General features: G+C 50.3%; 2 protein-coding genes across 9 annotated transcripts in view; both read right to left on the reverse strand.

Annotated features, from left to right (window-relative positions):
- OSBP2 (oxysterol binding protein 2) overlaps window positions 1–22,513 on the reverse strand; it is a 117,035-nt gene extending 94,522 nt beyond the window's left edge. Inside the window, exons 1-2 of one of the 5 annotated variants that reach the window (XM_032471520.1) lie at window positions 22,384–22,513; window positions 8,679–8,807 (exon numbers count right to left, since the gene is read on the reverse strand). Coding sequence is in view for 2 of the 5 variants with exons in the window: in XM_032471517.1 (XP_032327408.1) it covers window positions 7,439–8,097 (659 nt within the window). In the remaining 3 variants the exon portion in view is untranslated. Of the gene's footprint in view, window positions 1–7,438; window positions 8,117–8,678; window positions 8,808–15,900; window positions 16,025–22,383 lie in introns of those variants that run through there. The other 4 variants (XM_032471519.1, XM_014559329.2, XM_032471517.1 and 1 more) reach the window with 4 other exon arrangements.
- On the reverse strand, window positions 16,086–22,678 carry C32H5orf52 (chromosome 32 C5orf52 homolog). Of its 4 annotated transcripts, none has more exons than XM_006185896.3 (3): window positions 22,384–22,678; window positions 20,258–20,366; window positions 16,086–17,514 (listed from the first exon to the last, which is right to left on the reverse strand). In XM_006185896.3, exons 1-3 carry the CDS (start codon window positions 22,659–22,661, stop codon window positions 17,317–17,319), a joined length of 585 nt encoding a protein of 194 aa, XP_006185958.1. In that variant the 5' UTR covers window positions 22,662–22,678; the 3' UTR covers window positions 16,086–17,316. The 4 variants fall into 4 exon arrangements, 3 of the variants coding, with proteins under 3 accessions (XP_006185958.1, XP_032327413.1, XP_032327414.1); XR_004316584.1 differs by having other exon boundaries at window positions 17,376–17,509; window positions 22,046–22,678; XM_032471522.1 differs by lacking the exon at window positions 20,258–20,366 and having other exon boundaries at window positions 17,399–17,509; window positions 22,046–22,678.
- Window positions 22,679–22,801: the final 123 nt, after the last annotated feature.

Here is a 22,801-nt window from a genome sequence, read left to right on the forward strand (position 1 = left end):
CAGGCCCGTTCCCAGACTCCAGTTGATTGAACTTGAAGTTGACCCTTGACCAAATGGAGCCAATCCACTTTTCCTTCATAGAAACTGGGTTCAGGGAGTTTGACAGTTTCTGCTGTAGTGATGGTTGGGCCTCAGGAGCTGTGGGCAGCAGACATCTTCTGCCACATGGTCCAAGGAGTAAAAACAAAACAAACAACAGACCAGAACTTAGAGAAGAAAATAAGAGAGAAGCAGACATGAGAAATGCATAAAGTGTGCAAAAAGCCAGGCAGGCTTTGTAAACCATCCTGTGGTCCCACACGAAAGCCTTTTACACACACACACACACACACATCCCGCTCAAGCTGCACTGGAAGGCTTTGATACTTGCAACCAAAAAGTCTAAGAAATCAAGGCAACTGTAGACCTAATTCCTGAGCTAAATATGTCCCATGTTATTGATTCGAAGGGTAAAAATGACTAGGAAGCCATTTTTAGCTCAACTCTGGTTCTAGTGATCACTCTGACGGAAGCCAGCCCCCAGGTAAGCAGTCTGGCTGCTCTGAAGCCACCATGCAGTAAGGAAGCCCACACCAGCCCGTGTGGACAGAGCCCAGGGAAATGCCTTGAGACTCTCTGGGGAGACAGAGATGTTGGCCAGCCCTAGATGCTCCAGAATCCACCATTCCAACCCCAGCCACCAGCTGATCACAGCCCCACAAGAGGGCCCGAGCCAGAACTGTCCAGCCAAGCCCTTTCTGAGTTCCCAACTGACAGAAACTGTGAGCGATGATAAAATCATTGTTGTCGTTTTAAGCCTCAAAGTTGCGCAGAAACAGATAATGGATAAACTGAGTGCACGTGGGCAGCTGACCTTGCCAACTGTTTCCACGGCTAGCAAGTATCCGATCACAAAGGAACAAGACTAGCTTCTTGTGAAGCTTCTGGAGCCAGCCCTCCTGCTGTGTGGTCACAAGCAAAGCCCAACTCTGAAGACAGGAGAACCAGGCGTTGGGGGGGGGGTCTCCTGAACGAAGGCAACAGCTGGGGAACCCAGTGGGGGCGAAGGCCCCCCAATCACTCCTTCATGGGGGAGGCTGCTGGAAGGGGTGGCTTGTTTAGGCGGGAAGACAGGAGCTTCTGACTGTCTTCCCGCCCCGGTGGTGTGGCGGAATCCCAGCTGGGTTCAGATCTCAGCTCAGTCACCCACTAAGTGATGCCACTGCAGTGGGACAAGCCCTGGCTTTCTCATTTGTCACCAGGACATAAGAACTACCTTTGTCATAAAATGGGATGACATACGCATAAGCACCGTATACACCATTAAGCTCTGTTCAAATTTGGTCATTATTAGAATCTACGATAGAACAGGGAAAAAATAGAGGGTACTGCCTCAGTCAAAATTTTTGTCTCATGCATTGAATTTTTCTTTGATGAGCCAAAGACCTTAAATACAGACAGGATAGTCTCTGCCCATCTCACAAAGACATGAGCAGTAAGGTAAATAGAACACTGAGGTTCTGTACCTCTGTTTCCCCTCTTTTCAAAGATTCCTGCAAGTCAAAGCAGGCTGGCGTCAAGGCAAATTCCTGTTTCCATACGCCTCATCTAAGCACCATCCAGCCTATCAGTCGGAGTAAAGTCCGAAACGGCTGACTCCAGGGCTGGGACAAGAGAAGTACAAAAAGAGCCTTGAACATCTTTTCAAGCCAGACACGGGAGTCAATGTCAATACCGGCTGGCCAATATCAGCTGTCAATACCATCAGGGCCCCTTCCAGAGGACTTGAAGGTCAACTGAAGAAGCCCTCACTAAGCAAAGACAAGGCAGGATGATGCGAGCATCACTGAGGGCAATACAGCCGTGCCTGTATCCACGAGCCTAAAGTGGTACTTAAGAAAACAAAACTCACTGACTGGTCACCACTGGAGGATAAGAACCAACTCATTATTTTGAAAGTTTGCAAATAAATGGAAAGAATCAAACATTTATTCTGCCTCTCCTGTGTGAACTGTATCGCTGAGGAAGCAAAGAGCAGTAGATGAGGGTAAGTTTCTCTTTATAGAAGTTATTCCTGATAATAAATGAAGAAGTGACAGAATTAGGTTAATCCAAGACAGATCGTTAACACCTGCTGATAGCACAGAAAGAGAAGCTACCAGATGTTATGAGCTCCTGATGCAAGAACACAACATATTTAGAGTTTCTAGATCCATCTCCAAGTTAAGGAACGACAGAGGACCGTGTTACCCTAAACCAAGAGGATGCAGTCCGCAAAACCCAGACGTGGGAGGTTCTCCGGGTAGACCTTATTTAGGTCCTGATACAAACAAATGTATCAAAAACCCACTTACGACACTTGAGACAACTGAAACTTTGAACACTGACCGGATATTTGATGATGATAAGGAATTACTGCTAATTTGCTTTAGTTGTAATAGTGGTATGAGGATATGGTTTTTTTAAATCCTTATCCTTTAGAGGCAGCCACTGAAACATTTATAGGGAAATGTGAAATGTGATACTTATAGGGGAAATGAGACTTCAAAATGGTGTGGGGTGGGGCTGCTGTGATGGAATAAGATTGGGTAGGAAGTTAATAATTATTGAAACTGGGTAACAGGTGCATGGGGGTTCATGATACTATCTTCTACTCTGATATATGTTTAGAAGTCTTGGTAACAAAGAGTTTTAAACGTAAATGAATACAAAAATGAGCTCTTACTACTGTCATACATCCTTGGCTCAGGATAAGTCTCAGAAAAGGAGCTGAAAAGCTGGGCCATGTGTAGCCCCCATGGTCACTCCTTCTCCTGGCAATTCAGTGACTCCCCTTGGGTGACTGCAATAGTCCAGGCTGCTCGTTGGGTCTTTATAACGTGCAAAAAAGATTAAAATTACAAAGCGTGTCTTCTATTAAAAAAAAAAAACTTCATTGTAATTTGAGACTCTACTAAGTACAAGGCACTACACCCAGCACCCCTGGGGACACCACAGTTAAAAGACACAGCCCCATGCGCTGGTGGGGAAGAGATGGACCACCACCCAGCTGTCAGAGAATGGACCGCTCTGCTAGCCCAGCTCATCGCAGGGGAATCCAGGCAGGTCCAGGCTGAGATGACCCGGAACTGAGGCTGCCCTGCTAGGATGTCTGCAGCAGTGAGGAGGGTTCTCCTCGCTGAGGCTGGCAGGGGCAGAGATCTGGACGGGAGAGGGAAAGGCATGTGGGTTGCAGAGGGGGACTAAGGCGAGTTGGGCAGAAGAAGGTCAAGACTGGAGGAAGGAGGGTGGGGGGACCGACTGGGAAGGGCAGTGGGCAGTGAGCCCAGGGACACGATGTGCTATCTTTTAGGAAGACAGCACCTCTTGCTGCTTCCAAGGACAGCACAATCTGGCAGGTTCCTGTGCAAGCTCAGCGAGGCCACCTGCCCTCTTCTTGGTTTAGGCAATGGCCCATCAATGCAGATCACACAGAGTGAGTTGAGACTGTTAACCCGGCATTGGATGCACAGGGCTGCGACCTGGGTGTGTGATGAGAAGCCGAGAGGAGTGAGACACAGCCATCAGGACTCCAAGAACTCTTAAAAACAGACAGACGTGGGAAAGACTCCCATAGAAAAGGTCAAAGCTTACAGCACCAGCATGACCCTGAAACTCACTGACTGCTGCTTCCTGTTTATGGTTAGGAAGGGAGCCTCTTAAAGTCACATCTGTGTGGTGACACCTGGTATGTGACTCACCACACGTCAAGCTGCCAATTTTGGTTTAGTTCAGCGTGTTTCTAACCGTCTCCTCTCCAGTCTCCTCCTCTCCTCCTGTCAGCATCCAGTGTGGTCCCATTTCCTCCGTTTTTTCCCCCGGGATAAGCAGATATTGATCTTGGTTTAAGGAATCTCACATCCTTTTCACTAGCCTGTCTTTCTTTATTGACAGAGTTTGCCAACTCCATCCCGGAAGACTCCACGCAGCCTGACTACTCAGCCCCCTGGGAAGCCCCCAGGATACCTTGTCTGAACCTGCGGGCCTCTTACTGATCAGCCAGGACGGCTGCAGGCTTCCCTCCTCCTCCTCCACCCAGTGGTTTGGTGACGCTGCTGGCCCTCAATAAATGGTATAATCAAAGCTGCTGGACGCTTCTATCACAATATTCCAGACTATATCCTGGGCTGATATGAAGCAGTCAAAGTTAGCCCCCCCAAATCACATACTGTACGATATCCTTTTTTAGAAAGCTAAAAATAGTTGAAATGAAAAATGTGGTTTTTTTCCTTTTAAATTGCATGTAGATGAGGTAAAACTAGATAAAAAGAAAAGAAAGAGGATGGTGATGGATTTGGGATGTTGGTTATCTCTGAGTGGGGCAGGCTTGGGGAGGGAGCACGAGAAACAGGTACCCACATTTTCTCCAAACACATTTCTCCAAACATCAGGTTTCATTTAGTCTAAAAAAACAAAAACAAAAACAGCGTGTTCTTTCTGAAACGGAAGTTAGCAAAAGAAGTGGCTCTGATTCCTTCAGCACCAGCAGGTAAAGCTGACTCCACCCAGCCCCTAAGGAAGGGAGATCAGGAATAAAAAGTTCCCTCACTCTGTTTTCAGCTCGCAAGCACTTGAATTTGCCTCTATTCCGGCCACACACCCTTGGAGAACCACCGAGAGTGGGGGTCCGGGGCTGGGGGGAGGTGACAGCACATGGGTGGCACTGGGCGCAGACAGAGCCCCAGGGAACCCACCCTGCGCTGCTGGCAGGACTGTGAGCCGTGGGCCTGGAGGGCGCTCAGCCCTTGAGCCAGGCAGGCAGGATGGCCAGGCCTGGTCTGGGAGGCAGGATTCAGACTAGAAGCAGGGACAGGAGGGTGTGTGGAAGGTCTGAAGTGCTAGGAGGCCTGAGGAGAGGCAGAGCACAGGATCTTCCAGAAGGCAGACAGGAGTCCAGGGAAGACAGGACCACTGCAGCTCCACCTCGAAGGGCCTTCTCTACACACAGAGACTGACTTCTCTCCCAGGGCGTTTAGGCACAGTCCGCAAGCTGAGTGCCTTGGGATGAGCCACTGAAGCTTATTCACTCAGCCTCAGTTTCCCTTTCTGTAAAATGGGAATGAGGGCACCTCCATGGCTGGCCTCACATGGAGCTGAAGGAAGGCAGAGGGCTGCACAGATGTCACAGATCATTTGTCCCACTCAAGTGAGTCAAGCAACAATTATGCCCACCTTGGAACCTAGAAATGTCCAAGAATGCAACTACAGACCTGGACTGTGCAAACACACACACGAGAAAACTTGTCCCCACTCCCCCCCAAACCAGTATTTGTCCCCACAACTTTATCAGCAAGCAAGAATTTTTCTTAGTTACCTAGACATTCTGCACATTTGAGATTACCTCGAAATACCTATTATCTACCTTAAGAAGGAAAAAAAAAAAAGATGGGACATTTGCTCTTCCAATTAAAATAAAACAAAAATGCATGAGGTCAGGTTTTACTGCCACTAGAACTAGGCCTTCCTGCCACTGTGGGATCCTATACTCATAAACATTACCTGGACCCTTATAGGTTATAGTATCTGGTAAAATACAGATAACTCTGAAAAGCTGAACCCAAGGATGAGTGGGCATCAGGACACACATCTGGGACAGGCAGAGACTGTGGAGCACTAGAGGCCCAGGTCAGAATCTCTCTCCACTGCCTACCTGGGCCAGTGACATTGGACAAGCCATGTCCCCTTGTCAACCTCAGAACTCTTCATTTGTACAAGAGAATAATCCTGGAACCCATTTCATAGTGTGGTTGTGAGGATGAAATAAAGGACCATAACATAAAACCGAGAGTGTGGTCCATAGCCGACATGCCCTATTTGTTATGTCCCCTGCCTTTAAGAAGACAGAGTGACACTTATAGTGAACCACTGATGATCCCTAACACCGTGTGTCTTCGCAAAATGTCTACATAACTGAAAGAGTATGGTAAGTGGGATTAAAAACACACATTTGGAAAAGTATTTTTTCCCACTAAAACACTATGTTCTGTGAGCTGTGTTGTGCTGCTGAGTGGGCTGAGGAGTACCAAGACACCAGATAGGATGGACACATTAGAAACACAGGTCAAGGAGGGAGGGCATAGCTCAGTGGTTAGAGTACATGTTTAGCATGTGTGAGGTCCTGGGTTCAATCCCCAGTACCTCCATTATAATAACTAACCAATGAAATAAACCTAATTACTTCATCTCCAAAACAAAAACAAAAACCCCACAAACAAAATAAGTAAAATATTTGTTAAAAGAAAAGAAACACAGATCAGCTTTCTCTCCTGCTGGGAATTAAAGACAGTGATCCCCCCTTTGGAGTGGGAACCATCACTTAAGTTCAGTGGAGCTCCCAAATTCTCAGGGAATCATAGACTGAACGATCCTCTAGAAGCTGTGTTTCCAAAAAGGCTATGAAGGACCACATAAATCCTCTATGGGTGACCTGAACAGATACTGCCTGGCCGAGTGACCTGGGCAAAGTGACCTGAGTTTCAGCCAACAGCAAGGCAGGGCCCTCCTGTTTGCAATGACAACAGAGCCGTGCTTCTCAGACTGTGGTCCAGAGCAGCATTACCTGGGAACTTGTTAGAAATGCTGAATCACAGGCCCCTTCGAGACCCACTGCAGCAGAAACTCAACAGGGGGGCAGAGCATTTGGCATCTCAACAAGCCCATCAGGGAATTCTGTTCTCTCAGGTTTGAGAATCCACGGTATAGAGTGAGTGATCTGAGATCTCAAAGTTTAAACCAACCATCCCTAGGAAACATACAGAGGCCATGGCCAGTAGGAAAGGAGAGGAAGCCTTCGGTCTCTTTCCCCCTTTCAATCAATCTCAGTGTTAACTATCACCACTGGACTTCAATTTTGAATCCCACACTGCTTCTGGACTGAGAAAGTCCATGGTGGGACACTTACCGGTTCTCATAAGATGCCAAGATGGGCTCCTGATGGGCAGAGCTGAGTCTGAAACAGTCTGATCAGCCAAGGAGGGGACAGGAGCCCTTCCCACAAGTGGGTCCCAAGGACTAAACAAGGGTACTGTCTCCCTCAGTCCCTAATACAATGACCTTATTTCCTGAACCAGAAAGCTCCTGAATCAGGAACTTCGGGGGACTGACTCTGTCTAGCTGTCCCAGGTCCCACAACTACGAAGACCAGAGGGGCTTCAAGGCCCCAAATCTCTCCCTCACTCCACCTCTTTGCTCACTCCCTAAAGTCAAGCTGCCAGATCTCATGTCCGCAGGGGCTCCCCTACCAGAAGCCAGGGCTCAGCCCTTGAAGGTTGGCCAGACGCACTATTTCTCCTGCTAGAGTACATGTTCCCAAATGTCCCTAGGCTAGTGCTGGTGTCCTCCACTTTGGATGCCCTCTGTCACCATCACTGCAGCATTCTGGCCCTCCACACTCAGCCACCCAACCCTGACACTTTCGTACCTGTAGTAAGACAGGAGGCCATTGCTGAGCACAAACCAGCGGCGCTGGTAGCCCTTCAGGTAGTTGGTCCACTTGAGAAGCCAGCCCTTGAAGCTGTCCAGTGGTAGTAAGACAATCGGGACAGAGGAGGTCGTGCCACTCCCTGTCACCGGAGCCCCAAGATGAGTCTTCATTTGTCCCGGTCGCGAGGGCTTTGGTGCCGGCAACAACCCTGACTCGAGTTTGGTCAAGGCCACGCTCCCCACTACTGGCCCCAGCGCCAGGACCTGCTCGGATGGGGCCTTGGTGAAGAGCCCAGCCCCCACGCTTGAGCCTAACTCTTGCCGGAGCTCTGACCCCGTCCCTGACCCGGTCCCCAAGCCTGGCAGCACTTCCAACTCCTGTCTGAAGCCTGGCCTGGGCTCCGACATCTTCTTGGACTCAGGCTCCGATCTTGGCACCCGCTCAGAAACTGGCTCCGACACCTGTTCTGACACTAGCTCCCGCTTGGGCTGGGGCACAGGCTGGGGCTGAGGCTTGGGCTCCGGTCCGGAGCCGGGCGTGGAAGCGCTCATGCTCGGCGCCGCCGTGTGGCAGGACAGGCAGGGGACAACCGTGAAGAGCGACGAGAGCCCGCGGGAGCGGCCGCCGCCTCGGCACAGAGCGGCCGCTTTCCCCATAGAGCCTGCCGACCCGAGCGCGGCCGGGCGGGGGGAGGGAGAGCGAGAGCGGAGGCGGCGGCCAGGGGCGGGGCCGGGGGCGCCGTCACGAGCGCGCGCGGGTCCCTCCGCGGCCCGTGCGCCCGGCGCTGCCTGCGCCAGCCCGCTGTCGTCCCCGCCGGCGCGAAGCGGACAGCGCTGGGACCCCCCGACCCTCTCCTGCGTCGCCTGCTCCCGGCTCCCGGTCCGGCCCTTGGAAGGCGCCCTGGAAGCACTTGTGGGGCGAGAGCCTGGCGAGTGGGCGACGCGGAAGGCACAGCGCACTTCAGGCCACGATCCCTGCCTGCGCTCCAACCTGTGCCAGGCGCTTGGGGAACAATGATGAATGCGGAGCCCGCCGGCTCCCAGCGCAGCTCTGCCTGCCGGCCCTGCGCCTGTGCCCACCCCACACCCCGTCCGGGGTGAGTTCCCTCCCCGAAACCCAGGAAGCCGGGGATGGGGGAGCCCTCGGAAACCAAGAAATGCGCCCGAAGCACGGGCGCTCAGCCAGATGAAGCCAAAAGCTGAGGAGGACGCCCACCAGCCTCAACGGGAGACATTACCTGTCTATGGGTCCCTCCGCTGCGACCAGGCTCAGGGGTCTGAAGCCACTGTACCTCCACCTCCTGGGCCAGCCAGCCTCGGGTTCTTCCAGGACACTTCGCTGCAAGTGGCAACATAGTCCAGGCTATCTAAGGGAATAGAGAAAGCATTTATATTGTAAGTGGAGCGTTTTAGTACAAGGAGCACATCTAAAAGTGGAAGTTCTTAACTTGGAGCTCCTGGACGTCCCTGGGAATCTTGGCTGGCTGAAGCTCCTGCGATAGTCTGCAGAGTTTCACCGGTCTGTGTATTTTTCTAGGGAGAAGGTCCCTAGTTTTCATAGGATTCCCAAAGGAGTCTGCGATCCCAGAAAGGTTAAACAGCACTGATTTTAAACAATCTATCCTAAAGGGAAAGGTCAATGGTTACTACAAATAAAGGGAAACACAGGTTGAAAGGTTGGGTAGTGGGCGTCTGCCCAGACCCCTCCAGCTCTAGACCTCGGTGCAGGCTCCTCTCTGCTCATCCTTACCTTCCCCTTACCCACTGTCTATCCCTTATCCTGCTTGTGACAAAACCACCTGTGCAGGGGAAGCCCCCTATGTGAAGTGATGGCAGGTGCTGACAGGCTGGAAGGTCCTAGAAACAAGGAGGTGCAGACACTCTCCTAAGCAGAAGTTCCATAGCTTTGCTGGTGACTCTGGGACCCCTTCTTGGGGCACCTGCCCCTGAACGGTGGTCTTACCTGGAGAATTTTGTGAGCTCTGGAGTGCAGAGGCCTACCCATCTAGGTATATCCCATAAATACAAAAGAGGGTCCTCAAATTTCAGTATCAAGGAAAAGTGATTGCCTCGGTGACAGTGGGTAGACAAGTGGCACCTGGGGAATGCAGTGGCGGTCTTGCTTTTCATTTATTCCCGTTTGAACATTTCAAATGTCTTAACTCTGTGTCTGTTTCACCTATTCAAAAAATTCTTTCAAGCCACCCCAGGGAAGCTTAGACATGCAGTTTTCCATCTCCATCTCCCTGGAATTCTGAGTCAGTAGGTCTGAGATGGAATCCAGGAGCACGCATTTTAATGAGCTCCCCAGCAGTTTCTGATGTGGGTGGATCATGGACCACACTTTGATGGACAGTGATGTGGAGGGAAAACTGTGGGCTTTGAGAGTCAGATCCATTAAGGAAATCTCAGCCCAGCCACTCCCTAGCTGTGGGACCTTTATCCACCTCACTGAGCTTCCTCTTACTCATCGGTAAAACAAGGATAATAATCCCTACCTCACAGGTTGAGAGTAATAAAGCATGTAAATAAAGCTCATTTGGCATAGTAGGTGCTCAATAAATGTTCTCTAGTTATTCAACTAGAGGGTGTTCTGTGAAATGTTGGGTGAAATGAATTAAACAGAGGCCAGAGCAGTTTGATCAACACCATGTTTTTCATGCCTTTGAATTTAAGCATTTGGGGTGGGGAATGCAAGCTCCATTTCACCACAGCTCCCACTGCTGCCTAGTGTCCAAAAGCCAAGAGCACCTACCTCTCTGGCCCCTGAAGACATACGAGTTGTGTGATTACCCCAAGGGGATTAGAACATAGGTTCCTTCAAAATGTTTAACTGGTTTCTAAAACGTTGAAATTGTAACGCATGCACTATTCAGAACTGAAGTATATGGCGTATACAACGAAAGGAGAACTCCCCTCTTCTTCCTCTCTGGGGCTGGTGAGTTAATAGCTTCTACACATCTGTCCAGAAATGATCTAAGAGCACAGGTCCTTAAGGTGAAGTTTACGGTCTTCATAAACTATGTGTAAATTTTAAGTGTCAGTGCCGATCTGTGTGTTCTGTAGGTTTTATCATAATCTTAGAGGGGTCCATGATCCCCCCACATTAAGAACCACTGACATGGAGACTTTTACCTCAGGGTATCTGACAAGCACCCATGGGTGCCTCCCATCTTGAGACCCAAAGAGATCCCACTGAAATAAAAGTATTAAAAATCTGAAAAGTACCAAACAGCAAAGAGAACTAGAAAGAAGTCTTTATTCAAGAAGTGTTCATTGAGTTCGTATCTTATGCCAAGTCTTCTTCTAGGCCCAGATGATAGAGCAGTGAAAGAAATCTGACAAAAACGCCTGCTCTCCTGAGGCTTACCTTTTAGTAAGATACAGAAATAAACCAAATAAATAATTTAGAAAGTGACAGATGCCGATGACTGGATAAAGAAGTTCTGGTGTACATATACAATGGAATACTACTCAGCCATAAAAAAGAATAAAATAATGCCATTTGCAGCAACATGGATGGACCTGGAGATCATCATTCTAAGTGAAGTCAGAAAGAGAAAGAAAAATACCATATGATACTGCTTATATGTGGAATCTAAAAAAAAAAGACATAAATGAACTTATTTGCAAAACAGAAACAGACTCACAGACATAGAGAACAAACTTAGGGTTATCAGGGTTAAGGGAGTAGGAAGGGGTAAATTGGGAGTTTGAAATTTGCAGATGCTAACTACTATATATAAAATAGATAAACAACAAGTTTATAATGTATAGCACAGGGAACTATAGTCAGTATCTTGCAGTAACCTATAATGAAAAGGAATATGAAAATGAATATATGTATGTATATATATAACTGAATCACTATGCTGTACACCAGAAATTAACATAACATTGCAAACGGACTATACTTCAATTAAAAAATTGTTTTAAGTCAACAGGTTATGGCAGAAGGTGGAAAGAACTAAAATGGGGGGGTTTATTCCTCAAACTGGTTAGTGAGCCCATGAGTGTCTTGTATTATTTGTATGCTGTACACATATTTTACAGTATCCTTTTGTATCTACTCAGCATATAACACAGACTCGCACCAGGGGCAGGGATGGGGCAGATAAGTTTGCAAAGTGCAGGTAACATTTCTCCCAGGCAGAAAACAGTATGTCTCTTCTCTAAAGAAACTGAATTAAATATCTGAGGTCAGCAAGGGCTTGCAGAGTGGATGTTGGCACCACAAAGTAGAGCCCTCCTGACTCTGCTATTTATGATTCTGCCCGACACAGAGCTTCCAGCCAGATATTCTCATTCAGCAAAGGGATCAGAGGGAGGACAGACCCAACTGCGTAACAGCAGAGGAAACCTACACCAACTGGTTTTACAAGGCAGGCACTTGCTAAGGGACGCAGAGTAGAGCTAGAAAGCAGCCGACCTGGGGTTTGAACTGGGGCCTTCCTTCCAGATTTGTGCTCTTAACTACGTGCTGCCCTGCCTCCCACTTAGCTTGTGCATCTCTTGTCCTGGGTAAAATGAGACACAGGCCCGCATCTACTTTTGTATCTGTGGCCACAAGCTGACCTGGATGTCTCTGGCTTTGCTCTGAGCAGGAGTTGCTCCCATGCACTCCGCAGATATTTACGGAGCATTACACGTGCAGAGGACTGAGCCACATCTCAGACCCGGAGAATGGAAGGAAGTGCAGAGATCAGCCAGCAGCAGCCCCCTCCCCACATAGCTGCAGGTGGGAGAGCTGAAGCCCAGGGAATGGTTACTGGGGGAGGCAGGGGGGTCCAAGTCCAAGGTCTGCTCCCGGCTCTGCCCCCTCAGCCCTCGGAGTCCTGCAGAGTTCCCACGTCGGCAGCTGGGCCAGGCTCGGCATTGTACTCCCCGAGCAACACGTCCCACTTCCACAAGGGGCTGGTCTGGGGTGCATCAGTCCTCTTGCTTGTGCTGAGGGTCCCCAGGAATTAAATGCCTGGGCCTCCCTCCCAGACCCGGCACACAGGAACATGCCCTCCAGCAGATCCCGCCTGAGCGCACGAGCATCTGCTGACCCCTCGTGGTCGCTGTGGGATCTGTCCTGGCCCAGCAGCTGGGGCCTTCGTTGCACCTCTGGGACATTCAGCCCTGGTGACTTCATTTCTCAGATCACTTTCCTACTACTCACCTCGTGAGGTCCTCCTTACAATCCCAAGAGGTGAGGAGACCAGGATTCTCACTCTCACTTGACAAGTGAGCGGCAGGGCCCTGGAACCCAGTCCCAAATGCACCACTAATTCCTCATCTGACCTTAGCAAGTCAGTTCCCTACTCTGCCTGTTACTTGTCGGTGAAATAGAAGTGACCTGCACAAAGCAACTCTGAGATTTCCCCAGCTCCCCCAACTTTCAGAGCTGAGAGGTGACTTGTCCGAAGTCAGAGAGAATCAGGGCAGAGGCACTCCCAGTCAGCAGGTCACCCCACTTCCCCACGCTGATTGGGAAAAGTGAGAGGTGTCACAGAAGACAAGAAAACCAGTTCTCCCACCTCTGTGTTCCACATGTGTGCTGCAGTGCCACACGGACAGGTGGATAGGTGAGCAGATGGATGGGTGGGTGGGTGGGTGGGTGGATGGGCAGGTAAATGGGTGGATGGGTGGACGGGTGGATGGGGCAGATGTGTAAGAACTCTGGGATCGCTCATAGCTGCAACTGTAGCAGCTACCTGCCTCCCCCATTCCGACAAGCCACCCCTATGATTCTAGCGGCCTAGCCCCTTGGCAGGCTGCTCCACCTGCTGGGGTTGCAAAGCCAATGCCCCTGCCTGACAGCCAGGAGCTGGGACCTGCCGTGAGGGAAAGCATCCAAGACTTCCTCTCTGCCATGTCACTGGCCACCGTGGTCAACAATGGCGGCTGCAAGGAAAGTCGGGGACCAGGGCCACACATGGGCATCCCTCACAAGGCAGTTCCTGTGGCCACCAATGGCTGATACTGAGGGTGGTACGCACAACAAAGCTGAGACCACCAGGATGGCTGGATGGCGTGGAAAGAGCACACCTTGTGCGTCTCACACCATGGCTCAAACTGAGGGACTCTGAGCACATTCCTTAGCCTCTCCGTGCCTTGGTTTCCTCACCTTAAAGGTGGGCATGATACCTGGAGAGTACTGCTGTGAGGACTGAATGAGGTCTGATATAACATGCCTTGCATGTAACAGGTGTCTGGTAAACAGAAGTGCCCTTCTTTTGTTCCAGGTCATGAAGAGATTCTGGAGAGGGAAGGAGTGAGACCCCCTGTGCACGCAGCAAGCTTTCTAAACTGGGAGGGGTTTCTAAGTACCCTGAGTAGTGATGTGCACGTGGTGTGACAGGGGTGGAGGGAAGGAGATGTATCTTCAGCAAGAATGGAAGGTTTGCTCAAACACACCTCATCTCATTAAGAGCATCATCACCTGTCTCCTGCCATCAGCACAGTTCTTCAGACACAAAGGATATTCCACAAAGACTTCCTGAGGACGAACTGAAAACATCTTTTCACAGCTAAAGGGCAATGGTCAGGAAATGGTCCTGTGTTCTGTTCTTCTGCCTCCGGGTGGGCATCTGCCTCATCTGCCTCCCACTAATGCAGCCGACCTCTATCCATCCCAGGATGGGTGACAGGTTCTCCTGAGCCACCGGGTAGAAGGAGGACCTGGATTTCAGTCCGGCTGCTATAACAGCTAACCTCAGGTAACTGATGTAACAGCAGAGGCTCCCACAACACCATCTGTGATGTCATGCCCCAGGGGCTCCAGGTCCCGGGCCTCCACTTCCAACTTGAGTGATCCAGACTGGGGGCTTCTCACGTGGCACTCAAGAGATGGTCCTCAGAGTGAGACAGGCTTGAGGGGGGCTCTGTCACTTACTAGCTCCCCAACCTTAGGTGGGATTCTTGCTCTCTGAGCCTCAGTTTCTCATCTGTAATACAGGGCTAATAAAATTACCTACTTTGCAGGTGGGGTATAGCTCAGTGGTAGAACATGCACTTAGCATGTGAGAGGTCCTGGGTTTAATCCCCAGTACTTTCCCCCCCCCCAAAAAAAAAGAAATGAAAAAACATTTAAAAATGAAGGACTTCAAGGAAATTACCTAGCCTCTCAGGGCCTCTTAAGGGTATAGCTCAGTAGTAGAGTGCATGCTTAGCATGCACGAGGTCCTGGATTCAATCCCCAGTGCCTCCGTTGAAAAACCAAATAAATAAGTAAATAAATAAACCTAAATTACCTCCCCGCTGCGAAAAAAAAAAGTAAAAAAAAAAACAACTTTTTAAAAAAAAATTCCTACTTTGTTGTTTGGAGAATGCAATGAATTATGTTTCAAAAGAGCTGAGCCTTCTGCCTGGCATCTGAGCGCTCAATAAATGTGAATGTGTCAATGGTTTTAATGACTGGAATGGGCTTCCGTGTGACTTCATTTGAACTAAGAGTTCTGTGTGTCTGTGTGTCCACTGGACTAAAGAATCCCTGAGGCCCTCCTTAGCTTCAAGATTCTATTTCTCAAATAATATCTTCCCATCCAATACTCCCACATTCTTCCCTCTCTGACTTTTCCTTCTTTTCAACTACCAACAATTAGGCAGCCTCTCTAGGACTTCATCACTTCTTGTTCTCTACTTACATGCACCATCCTCTGGTTGGGAAAATGGGAAGACTAAGTCCACACAATCTGAGATGAGTTAGTGGCTTATAAAGTGACTTAATTAGTTTGACATCCCAACTCCCTCACCCAACCCCCTTCCCAAGGGTCGCCCAGTCCGTTGGACCACAGGACAAGGATGCAAAGACCCTCTGCCAAGGCCAACCATCCAGGGAGAAGGGGGCATGTGGCCGGGGGCCAGACTGGGGTGAGGCTCAGAGAGGCTGCATTAGGAGAGACGTAGGAGGTGGGGAGTTCCCGGGGACAATATGAAAAAAGAGGGGCTGGGGCTGCTCTGCTGGTCCTCTGAAGATGCCAGGATCCCTAAAGCCTTTCTTTCCCCCTTTTAGGTACAGTGCCAAGGAAAAAGACTGCTGGCAACATGAAACAAATACACAAAATAAAGAAACACACCAAAGCCCTAGCAGCGGCGGATCCAACAGAAGAATTTCTGTTTTTGTTTTTGGCAAACATGAAGATGCTGCTGTGTAATAAAATTTAAATATTTGAAACCAATTATTACCATCGGTTGTGTTCGGCCAAGAAAACAGACAAGAACCCGTTTTGGCCCCCACTGAAAAGCAGCAGGTTCTCAAAGGAAGACCATTAAGAGGGAGAAGGGAGCATCAGGAACATCCGGCTCCCACCCCTGCCCCTGGACTCGCTGGTCCCCTCGGGAGGGGGGCTCGCTGAGGTTCCCCTGGAAGGAAAGCCTGCTGAATGTCCCAGCAGCAATGCCCGAAGGGTACGATGAGGGTGAGGACGAACCAAGAGGACTTCCGAAAGCCACCAAGAGGGCTGAGGTCATTACCTGGCAGCTGCGGTGATGCAGAATGACCACTCCATGCAGGCAACAAACCTGCTTCTAGTTCTCTGCCACTAACTTGTTGCATGACCTTGAGCAAGTCAGGTCACCTCTCTGGGCCTCAGTTTCCTCATCTGTAAAATGAGGAGACTTGGTTAACTTAAAAAAATACGTACCAGGCCCTTACTGAGGGCACTGTGCTGAAGCTGTGAGTAATACGAAAAGGAATGAGTCATTTATTCAAAAACCATCGAGTGACAACTCCAGTTACTAGGCACTGTGGTTACAGAGATGAACAAGTCAGCTTCCCTGCCCCCGAGACTTTCACAACGTGGTCAGGGAGACAGTGAACAAACGAGAAATGGCCAACTATATGCTCGGTGCGGACAGACGTGTAAGCACAGGAAGGAGGGGCCTTTTCCACCGGGGCCAGGGTGGGGGAAGTGGCACAGAAGAGGCTTGAACTGGATCTTGGGGGATCCTTGGCCCCTGCTCTCACAGACTGGACAGTGTAATCACGGGTTGGGACAAACACCCAAACATCTACCACAGGAGGCAGAGTGAAGCCACCACAGGTAAGCCAGGTTCAGAGGGGAGGGGAAACCAACATGGTTTAGGCAGAGGGGGTAGAGGGACCGGCAGGAGGCAGGTCAGAGAAGCTCTGAGGGGGAGGAATGGCATTGAGATGAGCCTTGAAGGATGAGAAGAGCTTCCTGAGAGCCTTGGGGGGCTGAAGAGGCATTCTAGGTGCGTGGCCTGTGCAAGTAAAGGTAAAATGTGGGGGCTGTCGGGGTGTAGCTGGGACAGCAGGCAGGCCGGGGGTGGGGGCTGGTGAGGCTGGACACTAACTGTAGGCATCGAGATGACAGTCATTGAAAATGACAGGCCCTGGGCCAAGCCCTCCACACCCTCAGGCCAGCTCTTGGGGGTAGGTGCCCTCATTACTACCTGGTTCAGATAAAAAGACAGAGGCTCAGAGAGGTTACAAAGTCACACAGCTGATGGATGGCAGAAATAGCCCTTAACCCATTTGCCTGATGCCCCACCCTGACTCCTTCCCACTGGAATGCCAGGCGAGGGCATCACTGAGCCCTTCCCACCTAAGGTACCGATGTCCCAGTGCACCTGGCCTGGCCCTGACTCAGACATGTGGGTACCAAAGGTCAGCCTCTGCCTCAACCTTAGAAGCCAGCCTGATTCAGCCCTTTCCAGTTGGGCAGCTACAGGACTATCAGGACAGCCTTTACCAGCGAAGGGGATGGGCCGGGACAAGAAATGTTAGAAGTGCTGAGGGGTTTTGTGCTCCGCTGTCCACTGGTCTCAGTTTATTGTTGTTTCACATCAGCATGGACTGACCGGTTTCTAGCTCTTCTCCCGTCAGACAAGTGTCATCACAGCCCCGGGGCAGCTCATCCACCTTGACTAGGGTGGCCGGCTTTTCTTGTTAGGCTGGACTTTTAATGGGACCTTGTGTGCTCGGATGCTATCCAGGTACTGGCGGATGTTCATGGATTCCCGTCTCCAGCGCCCCAGCTTTCTGAGCTGGTCTGCCATGAATTTTTTTTTCAGGTGGTCATACAAGTGGCCCATCTTTTTCTTGGTCTTGTCTGAAGCTCTTATCTTACAAAAAACAGAGGTGAGGTTAGGATGAAGCAGCTACTTCACAGGAAGAGAGGCCAGGGTGCCGGCTTGACCTAATATTCCATAAATAACTTGGCTCACAGGGAGCCTCATTTCCCCACTTGTCAAATGTGGGCACTGAGCTGGATAACGGCTGCAGTACCTTGTGACAGTCTGCTGCCTATGAGCCTGGTTTTGACCTTAACATCTCTGTCTGAAGACTGGTTGGGAGGAGGAGGGGGCAGTGGGGGAAGAGAAAGGGTGCCTCTTGTCCATCCCCTTCCTTAACTCCCATTTCCCCATCCCCACTGCCCATCTGGTGCTGTGGGAGTATTGTTGGGGACATCCCCTACGTCACACTGAGCTCTACTCATTTCTTCTAGGATATCATCTCTGTCCTGTCCCCAGCAAGACTGCAGCCTTTGCGAAAGCACATCTTTCATCTTACTCATTCATTCACTTATTCCAATGAGCTAGTTGTAGAGATGATACTACAAAAAATTGGCCACAGGTCTTCACAGCAACTACAACGTAGTCGGGAAGGTGGGACGCATGTGCAAATATTCCTAAGCAAGGCATGGAGTGATTCCCCCTTTCCTATGCATCAGGGTCTCTCAACCTCGGCACCACTGATGTATGGGGTGGGACCATTCTTCCTGAGAAGGTGGAGGGGCAGGGCGGGGGGGCGGCACATGGTAGGATGTTTAGCAGCATCGCATCCCTGGCCTCCACCTACTGGATGCCAACCACACCACCCCACTCTCCCTTGTGCCACCAGAACTGTCTCCAGACACGCCCAAGTCCCTGAGGGGCAAAGCCGCACAGGGTGAGAACTGTGGCGTAGATGAAGGGGTACCAGCCATCATCACTGTCCTCAGACTGCTGCTCAGAGGGTTCCCAAGACGCTAGATCTTAGCTGCCCTCCTTGAGGCTCTGAGACATCAGTGGCTGGCCAAAGCTGCCTCTTGCTCTAATGGGAGCACTTTTAGGGGGAGAGAGAAACATTGCCATACTGCCACTCAGGTCTCTCCAATCCACTGAGTTCCTACAAGCTGGGCCCTCAGCAAGACACAGTCTACAAACACAGAGAAGGCAGTCCCTGTCCCAAGGGAGAACGTCCTGCACCATGATCAGTCAGTCCCCGGTTTGCAACTCCACAGTGACGCACGGTACGACCTTAGTGAAATGACTCCATCTCTCTGAGCCTCGGTTTCCTGAACTATTAAATGGGGTAATAACACATAATGCACATTGTGTACCTAAAACATGGAAAGGCTCAATACAGCTTTAAAGGTGACCTTCTGGATGGCTGGAGGACAGCACATACCAAGCCAACTCAGGAAAGTTTTCAGTTATAGCTTAGAGATCTTCACCCCACTCACCAAAGGTACAATATCCCCAAACCTTCTGGTCATAGGGGTTGGCCCCCAACCCATCCTGGTCCTGTTAGTCTCCCACACTACCTGACCACAGTGACTGGGGCATGGATGGACCAACTAGAGTCAGCTGGTGTCCTTCTCCGGGATTTATCTAACTCGAGCAACAGTGGGAGCTCTCCGCTTCCTTTCCGGGCTACAGCCCAGGGTTTCCTAAGGCCATGCTCCCCAGGGACAGCCAGTCTGATGATGACAACCACGTGCAGAAAGCAGCAGAATAGGAGCTGAGAGGGAGACCCGAAGACACATCCAGTGGCACTGGAGCCCCTGCCATCTCTCACCCCTGACACCGGTGACCCTGCCCTACCCACCCTCCATCATGTAAACTCATCACTCTCCATTTTGCTTGAACTAGTTCAAGTTCAGTTTGTGTCACCTGCAACTGAGAGACTTCTAACAGATTTTACAAATGAGAAGAGTTCTGGAGGAAAAGTGCTTCCCCAAGTTCACATATAGCTGGCCTGCCCACAGCCAAGTCCACCCTATTTCCACTACTCCACACCACTGGAAGTTTAGCGGAGAGAGAAGCACCTAGGCCTCTACACTTCTTTTGGTCTTTGCAACCCTTAAGAGGACATGGCACCATCTCTCACACCTCTCCCACTGTTCTCAACATCAGAATCCCATGGGCCCGTCCAGATTTGGTCCTAGAACATGGAGGGGAGCTCAAAAGAGTCAAGAGGGGACAGCAGCTCAACTCTGGACTGTCTACTCTGCTCGAAGAAACGAGTACATTCTCAGAGTCCATCCTGCTCACTAGCCTCTTCCTAGTGCCCCAAACAATGCCTGTCCCAGCAGGCCTGAAAGATCCATTTAATGGATTAATCAGTTGGAGTCTATGGGGTGATGATGCTGTGGTTTCCCTCTTCTTCTGAGGGCTTTTGGGTAAACAAGTCAAACCCTTCTTGTCCATAAGCAAAAAGTAGAATTGCCTCAGTTCTCATGTGGAAAGTGGGGGATAATCCCTGAAGGAAAAAAAGGAACAAATTATGTTGATGCCACTCCAAGCTCTGGGACACAACAGATAGCAGGAATCTACTCTGGGCCTCCCTGAATAGAAGGGTAATGTGCTTTGAGGGAGGAAAAAAAAGCCACAAGAGCTAAGAGACATGAAATCCTCCTTGGCTCCCTCAGCCTATGGACAGCTGTGACACCTTGGGCCAATCAGTAATCCCAAGTCTCAACTACCCCCTCTGTCAAATGGGCTTGTATCAGAGCACCTTAATGACTGCCTACCACCTCTAAGATCTGTGATCATCCCCCAAACACACCCTAACACCCTCTAGTGCAAAAGCTTGTGACTTTACCTCCATCTCATAGATCCGCTGTGCACTGAGGTTGTCACGAATAATCACTTGGGATAAGTGGCTCTTGGGTAAAAATTTTTTCACTGCTGCTTCACTGGAATTCATTAGGCTGGAGCAGGGAAGAGAAGGTGGTACAGGCTCGACAGCGGGGGCCAGGGCTGGGACAGGACCTGATCTGATGGGGCCCTGGGGTAGTGGCTGGGGCTCCCCCAGGTTTCTTGGGAGAGGCACAGCTGTCATAATTATGAGGAGCAAGGGAGTAGGCCTAGGTTTCTTCCTGGAGAAAATGTGAGTTAAAAGGGTGTTCCTTGGATGTTAAGAGAAAAAAAATCATCCTGAGAAGGATGTAGAAAGTAACCTACAAGAGGAGTGTCAACAGGGACTCCAAAGGAGCAGTCATCTTATGGAAATGCAGAATGAAATGGGAGGTGAGGGTCTGAGAGGAAAGAAGCAAAGTCTGAGGGAGGAATTTGATGAATTTGATGGGAGTTGAGGTCGAGGAGAGGGCACTGCTTGAGCCTAGGACTGGCCGGATCTGGGATTTGGATCTGGGCAGGGGAGGTCAGAGGAAGCCGGAAAAAAGAGAATAAACAGTTTGGACAGAGTCAAGTTGGGTAATAGAGGAATCCTAAGAGAAAAGGGTTTGGAAAAATCTAGAAAAGTAAGGAAGTTTGGGGAGGACAGAGACGTGAAGAGACTCGGGAGGGTGAGAGACAGGATGGAAATGGAGCCAGGTGCTCCAGATGAAACGAGAGATGACGATTTGGTCAAAATTGGATACTAGCCATGGAGTTTTCACTTTTTGATAATTTGGTTACACCGTAAAGTGATTTTACAACTACATATCTTTAAATATTTTTGCCCATTTAAAAATAATTGCTCATAATATTTCCTTTCAAAAATTTGGAAACTATCTAAACATACCATAGGGATTTGACAGGACAAAACATAGGACAATTTTTAAAGAATAAAATATTTTGAAGGATTAAAATTTTTTTTTTCCTAATTCATTTTTAGAAGGTTTCGAACTGTGCTTTTATGAAATGTCTTTACATTTACAAATTAGTAGTTCAATGCCCTTTATTGCCCATTTACATTTTTTCTGACAGCAAAGACATGAGCTGATGGAAAAGGCTAGTTTGGAGATCAAGATGCTCACCTACAAAAGTCCCCCAAATCCTGTCAGGAAAAAAAAAAAAAGCCCTAAATACTCAAAGATACATGAAACAGAATAGATAAACAAGATTGTACTGTGTAGCACAGGGAAATATATTCAGGATCTTGTGGTGGCTCACAGCGAAAGAGAATATGGCAATGAATGTATGTATGTTCATGTATAACTGAAAAACTGTACTCTACACTGGAATTTGACACATTGTAAAATGACTATAACTCAATAAAAAATGTTAAAAATAAAATAAAATAAAATAACACTGTTTTGTCTATTGGGGGGAAAAACAAAAAAGATACATGAAACACTATTCATCCACTCAGTAGTGCACCAAACGTATCAATACTTCCTGGGAAGGTGAGGGGAAAGGCAGTGACTGGAAATATTCCCTTTCAAGTGATAACTAATAATCATTTTGAACCAAACTGCTTTCCAAAGCAAGCATCTGTGGGAGCCTGGAGGATGCTCTGAGGGGAGGTGTGAAACGGGAGAGGAAGGGTAACTGGGGTCTGTGGCGTCTGGGGCCGACCTGAGGGGGCCGGGGGCTTTCCCTGGGCCACTGGGGAAAGTAGCGGCTGAGGAGGGGAGTGGCAGGGCTGCGGGCACCTGGGCCTCACCAGGCTCTAAGGGAGTTCGCGGCTCGGCCCAGAAGGGACCCTCGGGGTACAGGACGTCAAGCCTGGGAGACCGAAGGGCCGGGGCGATTCGGAGGAGGTGTGGGTTGGAGGTGGGAGTTCTGGCCTCTCCCCGGCGTCTGGGCTGCGGGCGTTCAGGCTCCCGGTACCCCGGGGGTGCGATGAGCTTAGCACGGAAATCCAGACTCTCCGGGGTTCCAGGAACAGGTCGGGCTCCGAGGGGCCCGAGGCTCTGGGAGGGCCAGGGCCAAGGTCCCAGCGGCCGGCTGAGGGAGCGGGGGTCTGAGGGGGTTCGGCTGCCATAGGGCCCCGGGCCGCACCTGAAGAGCATCAGCGGCTGGGCGGTCCGCGGCCGCAGGAAGCAGATACGCGGCTGAGTCCCCACGTGAATGTCGGGGCGGCTGCCGAGCCTACCGCGCCAGAGGAAGACCGAAGCCGGGCTGGTGCCAGAACTGGTGGTCGCCTGGTCGGCGGCCGCATAGGCAATGGGCGAGCCTAGGTTCCAGGTGATCGATGGCCTGGGCTGCTGGCTAGCTGCTGGGTACTCATCTTCCACCCTCGAGAGTGTCTCAGGAGTGAGAGCCAGTTGGGGATCCATGCTCACCGAAGGCGCGCAGACGCGGAGTGAACCCTGCGCAGGCGCAGAGTGAGCCTTGCGCAGACACGGTGCGCAGACGCGGGGCGCTGAGCACAGCGCGTTGCCCGGGAGACGCGCTAGTGAGGCGGGACCCGGGCTCT

Source organism: Camelus ferus, chromosome 32 (assembly GCF_009834535.1).
Source record: "Camelus ferus isolate YT-003-E chromosome 32, BCGSAC_Cfer_1.0, whole genome shotgun sequence".
Lineage (NCBI taxonomy): Eukaryota > Metazoa > Chordata > Mammalia > Artiodactyla > Camelidae > Camelus > Camelus ferus.